Genomic DNA, 13,450 nt, shown 5'->3' with positions numbered 1-13,450 from the left:
AGATATTAGCAACAATGTGTTTTATTAGACAACCAACTTCAGAAACAAACATAACTCAGAGTTTATATCACTTATATCTGCAATATATTTTAAAAGTAAAATAAACAGCATTCCTTTAATTTCTTTTAGGATTCATTCATATATTAACCTGCTCAGTGTGAGAATTGATCCAGTCTAGTTTGGTTTTCCCTTCGTGTGGATGACAGGTGGTCAGAACAACAAAATCCAAGCAGTAAAACACAATAAATCAGAAAATTGGGAGAGCACTGTCCAGCCACGTTGAATACTGCAAAAAAGTTCATTTGGTGTACTGGAGAAGTTTTTTAGTAGTTTTTAAGAATAAACGGTTGTAGTGAGCATCTATGACACGACAGGGCTCTCAGATGGAGTAGAGTCGGAGCTGCTCCTCTATGTCTCCCTCTGACACCTCCCCAAAAGTCTCCTTGTTCTCTTTCAGTAGCTGAAAGATTGCAGTCAGTTGCTCATGCTGCACCCTGGGAAGAAAAGAACAAAAGAAATACTGAGAGGTGAAAAATGCAAACAATCCTGGACATGTTGGATTACTTTCAAAGACTTTATTTACACTATTTAGTTCAATAATATACTCAAATAACAAAAACACACAACACTCAAAACAGGAATGGTTTTACAGGTGGAGGCCACTGACGATTGACTCTATGAGAGCTGGACAGGGCCGTAGAAAGTTATTAACCCATCAGTAGGACCTGTATCTGCTCCGTTGTGGATGCAGGAACAGTATAAGCATTCCCAGAACCCAAAAAATCGGCAAGCCACTGGTGTGACTGTCTTTGACCAAACAATCAGAAACATGCTTCATGAGCAATGTGGAGCCCAACTGGCATTTGCCACAGAATACTCGAATTGGCAGGTCCACCACCGCTGCCCTTTGCTTTTCACAAATGAAAGGAGGTTCACACTGTGGGTCTGGAGAAGCTTAAGAAAACAACATGTTGCCTGTAACATCATTCACCATGTGTGACTTGAGGATGGGTCAGTTATGGTCTGGGAAGGCATATCCATGCAGGGAGGCATGGACCTTTGTAGACTAGATAACGTTACCCTGACTACCGTTAGGTATTGGGATGAAGTTCTTGGACACATTGTAGGATCCTACACATATACAGTAGATGTGGGGTTCCAGCTGGTCCACAACAATGCTAGGCCTCATGTTGCAATAGTATTCAAAATTCAATAAGTTTATTGCCATGTGTACCGCAAAACACAAATGGTTATGCAGAGCAATAAAACTCATACATTCATACATTGCAGGTTCCCTTCACACAACTAAAAGAAAGTCATAAATAAGTAATACGGGGCTTTGTAGCACTTGTAACTTATGTAGCTTATGGGTGGGTGTAATCAGAATTTAAAGTACAAGTAGTTGGAACACAATCACAGTGATAATATATACAGAGTATGCAATATTAAGGTGTATATGTAAAGATATGTACAAAAACTCCAAATCTACAGGTTAATATAAATGTAAAAAAATGGCAAATTTACATTTATGGATAATTAAAGTTTGACAGTAGCCTGATGGCCTGTGGATAGAAACTGTTGTTTATTCTGGTTGTCCTTGTTTTCACAGTCCTGTAGCGTCTGCCAGATGGCAGGAGTGTTAACACTGTGTGCTGTGGGTGGGTGCGGTCCTTGACATGTGTGCCCTTTTCCTGAAATGAGTGTTGTAAATGTCCTGTAGTGGTGGGTGTGGTACTCCACAGATGAGTTGTGCTGTTTTAATAACACACTGGAGAGCCTTTCTGTCCTGAGTGGTGCTGTTCCCATACCACACTATGATGGAGTTTGTCAGGATACTCTCCACTGTGCACCTGTAAAAGTTGCTGAGAAGTTTGGAGTTTAATTCAAACTTTCTCAGCTTCCTTAGGAAGAAGAGTTGTTGTTGAGCCTTCTTGGTGATCTGCCGTGTGTTATGGGTCCAGGTGATATCCTCACTGATGAGGGTGCAGAGGAATTTGAAGGTCTTCACCCTCTCCACCCGAGTCTTGTTGATGTGTAGTGCAGCGTGCTGGTCTCTCCTCAGCCTTGGGTCAAAAATAATCTCCTAAGTCTTCTCAGCATTTAAGGAGAGATTATTTTCCAGGCACCAGGACGCCAGCTAGGCCACCTCTTCCCTGTAAGTAGTCTCCTCTTCACCAGTGATCAGCCTGACGATGGTTGTGTCATCAGCAAACTTAATGGAGGAGGTCTTGCTCTTGGAGTGGACGTAGTCATAGGTGAAGAGGGTGTACAGGAGTGGACTAACTGAGGTCTGCCTTTGAGGAAGTCCAGGACCCAGCAACAGAGGGGGGGTAGTGTTAGGCCAAGAGTAGACAGCTTCCCCACCAGTCTGTTTGGGATGACGGTGTTGAATGCTGAACTGTAGTCTATAAACTGCATTCGAACACAGGTATCCTTATTTTCGAGGTGTGACAGGGCTGTGTGGATGGCAACATTAACAGCAGGGGTCCCCAACTCCAGGCCTCGAGGGCCGGTGTCCTGCAGGTTTTAGATCTCACCCTGGGTCTCTTGCCTCTGGAGAACGGCAAGACATGTTGAGGAGGTAATTTAGCAATTTGAATCAGCTGTGTTGGATCACGGACACATCTAAAAACTGCAGCACACCGGCCCTTGAGGCCTGGAATTGAGGACCCCTGATTAACAGATTACAATTGAAGTGAGTGTGATGGGGCAATAGTCATTCAAACAGGTTATGGTTTTTTTTCTTGGGGAGGGGCACTATGGTGGTGGACTTGAAGCATGTGGGCAAATTGATAATGTCTGTAAACACCACAGCTCTGAAGAGCAGACCCTCAAAGCACAGCCGGGGACATTGTCAGAGCTGGCTGCTTTTCAGGGGTTAGTCCTCCTCAGAACCTTGTATAAAACTCAGTCGATGTCAGTGAGTGAAGAGCTCTGTGCTGCCTCCACTGGTAGAATCCCTCTGTGATAGTTGATGTTGAGGGTGTCGAAGCGAGCGTAGAACTCAGAGCGCGTTGCAAACAGATCTGCCACAAGGGGCGCCATGTAGTATGGAAGGAATTCATGGAAATGAAGTAATTAGCCCCTTTTCCATTACTACCTACTCGGTTCAACTAGCCATGATTTTCAGGAATTTTCATTACATCACAGCACATGGCACTAGGTAATAATAATAATAATAATAATAATGGATTGGATTTATATAGCGCTTTTCAAGGCACCCAACGCGCTTTACAATGCCACTATTCATTCACTCTCGCATTCACACACTGGTAGAGGCAAGCTACGGTTGTAGCCACAGCTGCCCTGGGGCAGACTGACAGAAGCGAGGCTGCCATATCGCGCCATCGGCCCCTCTGGCCAACACCAGTACTAAAACAGTACCTGCTCAGCAGGGGTTGCAAGCGATCTGATCAAGTAGTAAAATGTGAAGTCATCAGACTGCATGCCGCTGATTGACTGGTCAGTGGTGTCACTTGATGAGTCATGAGAGCGAAAATCAGAATTGGCATTTTTGAAACCCGGGAATGAGGCACCATATTTTTCGGACTATAAGGCGCACTTAAAATCCTTTTTATTTTCTCAAAAATTGACAGTACGCCTTATAATCCAGTGCAGCAGATATATCATTGCCTCAACGTCCACCTTTGTTATAGCGACCACCATGCACATTATGTGGTACTCAATTGTAATGGAAAACCAACTGATCCGAGTCGAGGCAAGTTGTGGTGAGCTGATCTGAAAACATGTTTTAAAAAGTGCTTTTTCTTTCTTTTCTTCTTTTCAGGTGTTGCATTTCTTTGAGTGTGAGTAGTGAGCAAGTGTTTGCAGACAAGTCGGCATCTTTCATGCAAACTATGAGTGCCCAAAGCAATCTGCTTGCTGAACCATAAACATTTTCTATGACCAATTTCATAAACCAAGAGCAAGCAACCTCTAGTCACCACTTCAGAATCAGTCAGGGCACTTTTCCTATAGTGACCATTTGTTACCAGACGGTTGTTGATCGGTCTGTGGGACTGGGTCCTTAAATATTTACCAGATGGAAGGACTAAAAAGTCATTAAAGCCAAATTATCAATAGTTTGCAGGGTTGTTTAATCTTATTTATGATTCTGCAGAAAGTTTGTAGCAATTCTAATATAGTGAAGAGCGCAAAAGCTTTGTAGGGTGTTCTCAACTGCAGTTTTTAAGTCAGTTTAATTTTTTGATTAGTTTTAGCAATCTGACTAGAGTGAAGAATAAAACAACTGTAACAAGAGCCTCTGGAAATAGGGGTCTCTGTTCAGCTCCAAACAATCTCCAGAGCAGTTTGTTTATGGTGAGAACATGATCTGACCTCAATCCAATCCAGCTACCATATAATTTGCAAATCTGAGATTTTTACCTTCCCCCAGTCATCCCATATGCTTTGCATTCTGGGATGCAGCAGTGGTACCATGTGCAGAATACACAAACAGTCAGTGCAGGCTAGCAATAGTTGTCAAATGAATGTAAATTCTCAGTTTTCACTAGGCCAGAACATGGCACCTTCTTCCTGTTTCCTTTTGTTGTTGCTCCCAACCTAGACATATGTAGGCAGACTGAACATCCTCCCATGGTTTGCAGTCATGAATTTTGGCTCTGCAGAAATTTGCTTAGAGATAAAAGAAACCACAACAAAAACCTACAAGGCTACAAACTCATCAACTGACTTGGACCAGCATATGTGAGCTATAGGCATCAACATTTTTACTGCAAATGTTATACTACTACTGCAACTAAGAGAAAGGAGGGAACAGCAGAAATAATTGTGAACTTCTAACAGGTAAAAGTTATAAACACAAAGACATTGAATGTCATATCTTGTAGAAAATTGTTTCAATAAAAACGACATTACCAGCATCAATGTGACTTTGTATCAGTTCAGACTGTCTAATATTTAATCACTTATAATTGATTCCTGAATATTTTATGAGATGACTGGGGTTGCTTGTCTCCACAGGTCCTTGTGTTACATCACACTGACTCCACCGTGTGGCAGAGGAGAGGAAATTCCTGGAAGGATCAAACACTGGAGATACAATCAACACCTGTTGTGACACCTGAGGATCACACGTCTAATGTGGAATAAAGGGGCAGCAGGAGGAGTGAGAGTGTGATCGGGTAAGCAACGCTCCACAGTTACATCAGTCGCTTAATGGCCAATGAAGCTTAAAGTCAGAAAACACTGCTGAGGTCAAGTTTGAAGTAGTTTTCATGCAATGGCCAGAAAGTGACTCTTCTGGGACAAGCAGGTGACAATGAGTCATACTTTACCCAGTTTGCTCCTTTTTCAGGATTACAGACAGTTAAAGTTTGTGGTGAAGTATATCCTGCAATGATAAGAGCAGGGCATGCAGAAAAAAACTATTATTTTTCACCCAGCAGTGCTAAAAAAACAAAAACAAAAAAAAACTTTAAATGTTTTTTGTTTTTTTTTTAAGTTGAGTGCCATTCATCCATCAGCTAATGCCTGGCAAAGACTCAATCTCGCCTTACTCAGTTTAGCCTAAAGCTGTGCAGTGATACAGGAGCTAAAGATGGAAGGCTCAGAGTGTCAGTCTAAAGAAACACAACCACACGTGAGGCAGCGTAGATAAGGTTAGAGGGAGGAGGGTGCTGAAAAAGCAAAATAGATGAAAAACACACATTTAGTTAAGATTGTTTTTAGAGTTACAAATGTTAAACTAAGGAGTGATGACATCCAGTTCTGAGATTTTAATTTGCAATGTTATAAATAGATGTTTTTTATAAGTTTATTTGCCATAAGAAAACATTTTATGATGCTTTAAGAATAAAGTGCAAGCCACTAAACGTGAACCTTTAAACGCTCTAACAGCCTGATTTCTGTTTAAAAGACATAGATTCCACATACAGGCAAAACACAAAAAATGGATGTGGCTTTGGATTGTGTTTCCGAACAACACCTTCAAGCATGCTGGGGTGGTCAGCTTCAAACCAGTGCTAGCTATGCCATGTTAAAGACTGCAGTTAAATCAATCAAAAGTTCTGCACGGAACCTTTAATAAAAAAGATTTCTGGTCACCAGGTTGTGTACAGGTAAGTATCATGATGGACAGTTTTGGAGAATAATAATTGCTTGTTGCTGATTAATAAATTGCCTTTTTCTATAGGCTGAGCCTTGAAACTGGTTTTCATATTTGTAGTTTTCACTGACCTCTGCTCCTCCTCCAGCTCCTCTTTGGTCATCATCTTTTCCAAGTGGTGGGATCGTGCCTTTCCTGGGACGTACTTCAAGGAATTATTTGCATTTGATTCCACCTTTTCTGCTGAAACAGATCAAATTTTGATTAAAAACAAACAAACAAACAAACAAAGGCAAAAACAAAAACAAAAAAGGAAATCTAAAATATTTTGCTCTTTCCAAGTGAGTAAAAGTGCATACCATTCATCCCAGCTCTCTCTGATGCTCCTTCAGTTTGGGGGTAAGAAAAAGCACACTTTAGGAGCTCTGTACCAGAAAGCCCAATGAGCGACCTTCGGCCTGTCCCTGATGAAGCATTGGATGATGACTCTGCCTCTAAGATTGTATTCCTAGATCCAGGCCTGGACCAATCAGCCAGGGTTTCCAGTTCTTCAGATTGAGGGTGGGAGTGTGCTTCCTCCTGTTAGATAATTAAGGGATAAATGAGGAGAATCATACCATACTTTTCAATGTTTTCCTCACAGACAGTGATGTCACTGATGAATTTACACACTCAGTAAGCATATCCTGGATTTCCCACACAGACCCAAAATGAGGGGCCTAGTGGTAGTTGTTTTTTTTTATTAAGTTAAAAAACAACTACCACTAGGTACAGTTTATACTTCTCATTTTCTTGACTGATCAAATCATCTCTTATTTTTGAATTATTGCCAAAAACTATCAGGAATGATACACCTACTATGATAAGAGAAACCTTTATTATTCACATTTGAGATTCAACTTTGGCTCCAAGTAAGCATTTTATCAAAATTTATACTGAATACTGTCCAATCAGCTGACATACGCAGCTGTCTACAAAGAAGGTGAAACATCTTTGTGAGGAAAAGCTACAACCTTAAAATTCTGATTTCACGTTAATGCATCAGTACTGATATTGTATTCACATGTAACGTTGTAAACACTAATACATCAGAATTAGTGCATTTTTTACACAACCTTTAAGTTTACGGTCATTTTAAATCGAGAATCATAGAAATAAGGATCTAAATGTTTTTCTGAGCTTCTATACTTGGGTTTGAGTCTCTCAGTGGGAGGGATAGTTGTGAAACAGATTGTGGGAGATCTACGCAGACCTCTGTGTTTACACTAAATGACAGGCGGATTACAGACAGGCTACTTACAGAAAGCACAGATTTCACTACATCCCAGTGATCGTGTGAGCTCCCGCTGATTTCGCACCAGTCGTCCGCCTCCTTCTTCTTTTTCTTATCGGGTAGATGGCCATTCTGTTTCGGCCCGGATTGATCTAATCCTCCGGTCACACCATCTCTGTGTCCGAAATAACTCCGCGCATTTGCAAAGTCTGCTGCAGGCGAAGAGCCGTTAAAAAGCGACGTTGCGACCACAATGGCGAGAAGCGTAGAAACAATAGCAAATAATACAAAGGTTATATCCATTGTAGGCGTGCCTTGCCCCCGTGTTGTGACTCTTAAATGCTGCTGTTCCGCTTTCCGTTCACTTTAACCCACCGTATGCGCTCAATCGGCCATCCCGCTGCTTGCAGTAATCCCCACCAAACATCAACGTTAACGAGCAGCGTTTACGAGATGGTATGGTACAATCTCCTCTCCGAGCTGGACGTCACATCCTCTGGTTCCGCCCCTCACTCCATGTGAGCCGAATATCCCTGCGGTTATATCCCCAGGCTGTCGTGCTTGTCAGGTGGGCATGCACGGCCCTCTGCAACGTGCTGTGTCTCGGCTCGCCGCCCGTCTGTGCCGTTAATCGCATCAGCGGCGGTCCTAGCGCACAAAGCGAGAAACTAAAATGGTTTGTGACAGAGCCCGTGTGCCTAAGGTGCAGGCTGATGAAGTCAAGCCGGGTTTACCGACAGTTTATACATAAGGTGTTCTTACCTTAGTGTGCACCTTCCAAGTAGTCTGCATCACGGATTAAAGTGGAAGGTGAACCAAGAGCGAACTACATGAGATGAGATGGATGGATAGACTGTAGAGGTGGCCACAGTACGGATATTCTGTACTTAAGTAGAAGTACAAGTACTAGTGTTAAAAAAAAAAAATACTCCGGTAAAACTACTGAATCAGCTTCTTTTCTCAAGTAAAAGTAAAAAAAAAATTTGTACCAGTTATTTTGACGCAAAGCTAACTGAACTGTCCTAAATTCATGTAATAACACAATAAATAGGAGTACAAACTTTATTTTAGTCTAAATTTTAATACTAATAAATGTTCTCAATTTATTAGGGTCAGCGAGGGAAAGCAAATGTGTTTGGGACAACGAAGCATTCAGACCATGATTCTACATGCTAAAGCTACTGGACAGGAGTTTTTTTAAAGGGCAAAAAACCCCAAACAAAAACAAATTACACATAACCAACACTTTTTATGTCAATAACCCTGTGTTATCAGAACAAAGTAGTCTTTTCTTTGTTAATGTTTCGTGAAGTGTGTTTGAATCTGCACTATAGACCCCAAAAAGGGTCTAAACCCACCAATAAAATGAGATCATAAACTCATTAAGAGAGTGTTTCTAAGGTTATAGACAAAGCGAGCCAAATACATTCTGTATAAATAATTCTATACAACCCTTTGATACTGGTCAAGATGCCCCCCCCCTACTGGCCATTAGTAGGAATGCAAATTTAAGCCATTACAGCACTTTTACTTTTCCGACCTTGAAGGAAAACCCATCCATCATCAATCCCTCCGACAACAAACAACTACAGTGTGCACCTGCAACTTTTAAGTTTGAATTTTTTAATAAATAAATGAATAATATACAGACTAAAGATCAACTTACAAACATAGATGTTGCTAATGTAAATGATGGTAAATAGTTTTACAACTACCCTGAGCACCAGTGTAGTCTCCTGTTTGATAAACTTTTCTGCTAGAAATGACAAATTGTCCACCAAAACTGTAGTTGCAAAATAAAATGTTGACATTAACTTTAGCAGAGTTCACCCACTTTAACTTTTCCATGCCCATCTTGGCTTACATGAAGCATTATAATTGTTATGGTTTTACAATTATAAGCACCCCATCAACAACTGCTGGGATTAATTATGGAGCCTATGTTTTACACCCAAATCCATTTCAGAGTGCATAATTAAACATTAAATATCTGTTTATATTAATTTTATTTTCTGTTTTGATATAAATTCAAAATTATGTACATCAAAGGAAGTTTAAATCATTTATTTGCTACAAGACCACCAACTCCTGCTCCTCTTGGGAGTGTTTATATTGGCTCAGTTATTTATCAGCTGCTTATAGGCAAGTCCACAGATCAAGTTTTTGGGCCCAATAGTTTATCTGTAACATGGAGCCAGCTTTGAAGGTTATCAACTGCTGTATTTATCCTCTGAGGTAGTGTCAGTATGCCGCCCCAGCCTTCCCATTTGTGTGAACAATTCATTTTAGCATATTTCCACAGGCTTAGCAATGCTTTCAAGACAAAGTGTCACATTTCTATTGTAGATAGATATTAGCTAACAATTAAAACATACTACACAGTGATGATGGTCATACACACACAAAAACAAAACACCCATCAGATTGTTATCAAGTATCTTAAATCAAAACAGTCTGTTGATATAAACACTTTGAGTTGTCAGATATCGATGGATCAGTGTCTTTGACTTGTGACAGATTATATGATGGATACAACACCTCCACCTAGCTGAGGCTGGGGGTGTCGCACGTCCTGAGGAACTTTTGCATGCGAGGCAGACGTGTTAACCACTGAAAATCTTTACTGATAATGACTGCTGTTCCCAATAAATGGCAGTCAGTGGAAGCACAAAAAAAAACAACAAAAAACAACAAAAAAAAAAAAAACAGAAAGAAAAAAGTCGAACACTGTAGCTTTTAACTGGAGTTCTATATTGCTCAGCAGCAATATAGACTCTAAACAAGCACAAAGTGTGAGAAATGAATTTATTTTAAACAAAAATGTTTATTAGCATTCACCGTAAGCACTTACAAGACATTTGAGAGGTTCACAGAGGAATGCAATACACATCATGAAGCAGGCAGAACTGCCCTTGAAACCCTTCAACTAAGAGTCCCACTGGAACCACTTTCAAAGACCAAGACCAGTTATCAACAGTTGATAAACCATAGAGAGGAGCAAGGGGGGGGGGGAGGAGGAGGGAGAATAAAAAGAAAAGAAAGAAGAGGATCTGTACAGCACATGGAGGGAAGGTGAAGTCACAAGACAGGAGAGGATGGATGATCTGCCACACCTGTGAGCTTACAAACCGGCAAACAGCAGCGGAGGGTCGAGCCCCGGAACACACCGGGCACTCAGCACCGCAACACGCCACACCATGTCACCACCGCACTGCACCGCATCTTAACAGCTAACCAGCATTATTCAACTGCTACACAACTGCGCCTAGTGCACAAAAGATACACAAGAAAGAGGGTTAGAGTCATAGGAAAGCAACTTTAACCAGACAGAAAAAAAAATTGACAGAAAAGAAAAATGCATGCTGCTGGATTAGCAAGTCACAAATTAAGTGGGTTGCTTGTCACTGAACAACAAGCCATTTTCCAAGTAAGAGTGGTAAAACATAGCTGTAAATACACTGAATAACACCCCCCCTCTTTTTTTTTTTTTTTTAAGCAACTTCAAACTTTCCATAGCTAACTGGGAAGGGTGTGTAAACAAGGGTTTTCACTGGAGGAAAATCTTTAGTTCAGAGTAATTAAGTGTAAAAATCAAAGTGAAAAAAGAAAATTTAAATGAAGGAAGAAAAAAAAAAACCCTCACAAATACCTTTGAATAAGCTCAGCTTTACAAACAATGATAAATCATGCCAAATTTACAGAATTTGTTTAGGTAGATCAAGTCAAATTAGACATTTAAAACATGTTAGACCAAGTTCCAATAACCTTTGAGTCTGCATTCAGTGGCAATATTTGAGTCCACTTCAATCTGAGACTCTTCCTGATGTCCTCAGCATAGCATCAATCATTTGAGATCTGGAAGGAAAGACAGAACAGAGTTAGCAAGAGCCAAACCCAGAAGTTACATCAACTCCTGCAGCTGACCTGGATTATAACATGTAATTCTGTACTGATCTTTCTCCTGACACATCAAACTGGCTCTATGGACATTAATTTCTCTTAATAAGCCTAACATTTCTATTTATTGTCACAATAGTTAAAAAACAAAAACACGCTTCCTCTCCCCAAAACTAGCTCTAACAAGTCTCTTACACTCGGGCATATTTGAAAAACAAACCTCGGGGTCCGTTCCCTTTGTGAGAGGCGGAGGACACCACAGTGCATCTGCCTGTGGTCCCTGTGAACGTACCTCACCACACCACCTCATACACCAACTGACAGCCCGAACCACCGCCATGACGACCTGCTCCATAGCAACCACCGTTGCCTTGTTGACCTGCTCCTTAGTACCTGCCATCGCTCTCAGCAACAGGCAGGTCACATGGGCGGGTCACACACTAACTGCTCTCACACTGCAACACCCCCATCTCCTCCTCCCTTTGCAAACAGGACTCCGCAGCTTGGAGGAAAGAATTCCACATTTAGGTGAACGTTTTGAGTGAAGCACCCCCCCCACACGTCCCAACCACCCACTCCCTCCCATACATACTCAACAAATATCCCAATCTCCCATTGCCTGTGCATGCTTTAGATTGGCTGGACATGCAAGCAAAGTAAAGCACACACAGAACTAGGACTGTTGGCTACAACAGTCCAACTCTTATTTAAATAACACAAATATCAGGGATTCTGCAGACCTTTGTATGTAAATGGCCATAATGTCAAAGACTGCAGAACACAAACCCAACTGGTGCTGATTACCACCCTAGTTAGTATAATTGAAACTAATAATATAAGCCACCCTTTCCCCTTTATACCGTCATGTTGCATCTGCATTTGGGTTAAGACTCTGCTCCGGTGTCCTCTGGGGATTTAGGTCTACTCTTGGATTTGGACCTGGACCTGGACTTCGACTTTGACCTGGACCCTCTGTTGGAAGCTGGGGTTCGACTCCTTGACTTGGATCTGGAGCGGGACCGAGATCTGGAGGGCGACTTTGACTTGCTTCGCCGAGGGGTTCTGGATTTGGACTTAGACTTGGACCTTGACCTGGAGTAGGAACGGGACCTGGAGCGGCTGTAGTGGTGGCGGCTCCTAGATCTAGAGCGGCTTCTGCTCCTGGACCGGCTGTGGCTACGTCTTCGACGGCGAGGACTGGCTGAACGGCTACAGACAAAGAGAGAGAGAAACAATATAACAACTTAGCCAGTAAAGGTCCTACAGCTTTTTTTAAATAGGAAAAAGTGAAAGTAATTTTTTTCTGTTTTCATTCACGACTAAACAATATATTTAAGTTACCAACAACTATTTATACCAAATAATGCATTTGTAAACTACCTTGCGCTCTAGCCACCTTGTCAGTGAGGATTACCAGGCAATCTTTGGCTGGTAAACATAAATAGTGGAAGAATGCTAACTACTTTCGTTTAGGTCACCATGTGCTTTGCAAACAGCTTAGTGTAAACAGTCCCTTGCGCTAAACTAACGACCTAAATTACCTTCTGCTTCTGCGTCCGTATCCGTATCTCCGTGGCGGAGGGCCTCTCCGGCTGTACATGGAGTCTGGCGGCCTTCCGTATCGAGCCATCTGAACCCGAAGCTCCCGCCCGTCGAGCAGCGCGCCGTCCATGGCGTCCATTGCGTCTTCGGCGTCGCGCTTGTCGAGGAACCGCACGAAAGCGAAGCCTCGGCTCTCCTTGGTGTACCTGTCCCGCGGGATATACACATCTCCCACACGGCCGTATTTCTCAAAAACTCGGCGCAGAGTCTCCGGCGAAGTTCGGTAAGTCAGGTTGTCCACCTTTAAGGAGGTCATCCCCTCAACGTCTGGCGGCGGCCTTCCGTAGCTCATTTTCTTCTCCAGACAACTAAGCAGGCCAATTAGGACAAAAACCTTTAGACCCTAGCGTGCTATTAATCCGCTACAATGCTAGTTAAAGCTGTAGCTGATGAACTGAATTTGAAATCTCGCTGTTTTTCTGATAGTATCGCTCTGCTCGTTTCTTTCACCGCGCTGTTTTTCACGTGAAATGGCGGCAAGGACCCTTCCTTTTCCCCTTTCTTTGCGCCCGTGTTGGCTTCCTCTGATTGGCTGTCCCAAGAGTCACTTTAACGCTACACTGCCCCCTGTGGACAGGAGGTTACTTGTAACGGCGACTGCAGACCGTTAT

The 13,450-nt window shown here is 42.1% G+C and overlaps 2 protein-coding genes across 6 annotated transcripts; both read right to left on the bottom strand.

Annotated features, from left to right (window-relative positions):
* Nucleotides 1–5: 5 nt before the first annotated feature.
* Nucleotides 6–8,207, bottom strand: mxra7 (matrix-remodelling associated 7). 3 transcript variants are annotated; one of them, XM_082544484.1, is made up of 5 exons: nucleotides 7,368–8,207; nucleotides 6,427–6,646; nucleotides 6,199–6,310; nucleotides 5,298–5,353; nucleotides 390–494 (listed from the first exon to the last, which is right to left on the bottom strand). In XM_082544484.1, exons 1-4 carry the CDS (start codon nucleotides 7,641–7,643, stop codon nucleotides 5,320–5,322), a joined length of 642 nt encoding a protein of 213 aa, XP_082400610.1. In that variant the 5' UTR covers nucleotides 7,644–8,207; the 3' UTR covers nucleotides 390–494; nucleotides 5,298–5,319. The 3 variants fall into 3 exon arrangements, with proteins under 3 accessions (XP_082400608.1, XP_082400609.1, XP_082400610.1); XM_082544482.1 differs by lacking the exon at nucleotides 5,298–5,353 and having other exon boundaries at nucleotides 6–494; nucleotides 7,368–8,201; XM_082544483.1 differs by lacking the exon at nucleotides 5,298–5,353 and having other exon boundaries at nucleotides 6–494; nucleotides 6,199–6,307; nucleotides 7,368–8,114.
* A 1,937-nt stretch (nucleotides 8,208–10,144) lies between these two features.
* srsf2a (serine and arginine rich splicing factor 2a) lies at nucleotides 10,145–13,336 on the bottom strand. 3 transcript variants are annotated; one of them, XR_014278489.1, is made up of 4 exons: nucleotides 12,779–13,336; nucleotides 12,098–12,446; nucleotides 11,106–11,195; nucleotides 10,145–10,605 (listed from the first exon to the last, which is right to left on the bottom strand). XR_014278489.1 is itself a non-coding variant. In XM_082544486.1 (3 exons), the coding sequence occupies exons 1-2, from the start codon at nucleotides 13,129–13,131 to the stop codon at nucleotides 12,122–12,124; spliced, it is 678 nt and encodes a 225-aa protein (XP_082400612.1). In that variant the 5' UTR covers nucleotides 13,132–13,336; the 3' UTR covers nucleotides 10,145–11,195; nucleotides 12,098–12,121. The 3 variants fall into 3 exon arrangements, 2 of the variants coding, with proteins under 2 accessions (XP_082400612.1, XP_082400611.1); XM_082544486.1 differs by having other exon boundaries at nucleotides 10,145–11,195; XM_082544485.1 differs by having other exon boundaries at nucleotides 10,145–12,446.
* Between the last annotated feature and the right edge of the window lie 114 nt (nucleotides 13,337–13,450).

Source organism: Aulonocara stuartgranti (genome assembly GCF_965226115.1).
Source record: "Aulonocara stuartgranti genome assembly, chromosome: 8".
Taxonomy (NCBI): domain Eukaryota; kingdom Metazoa; phylum Chordata; class Actinopteri; order Cichliformes; family Cichlidae; genus Aulonocara; species Aulonocara stuartgranti.
The sequence above is the reverse complement of the archived record's forward strand: the minus strand, read 5'-3'. Positions and strand labels throughout refer to the sequence as shown.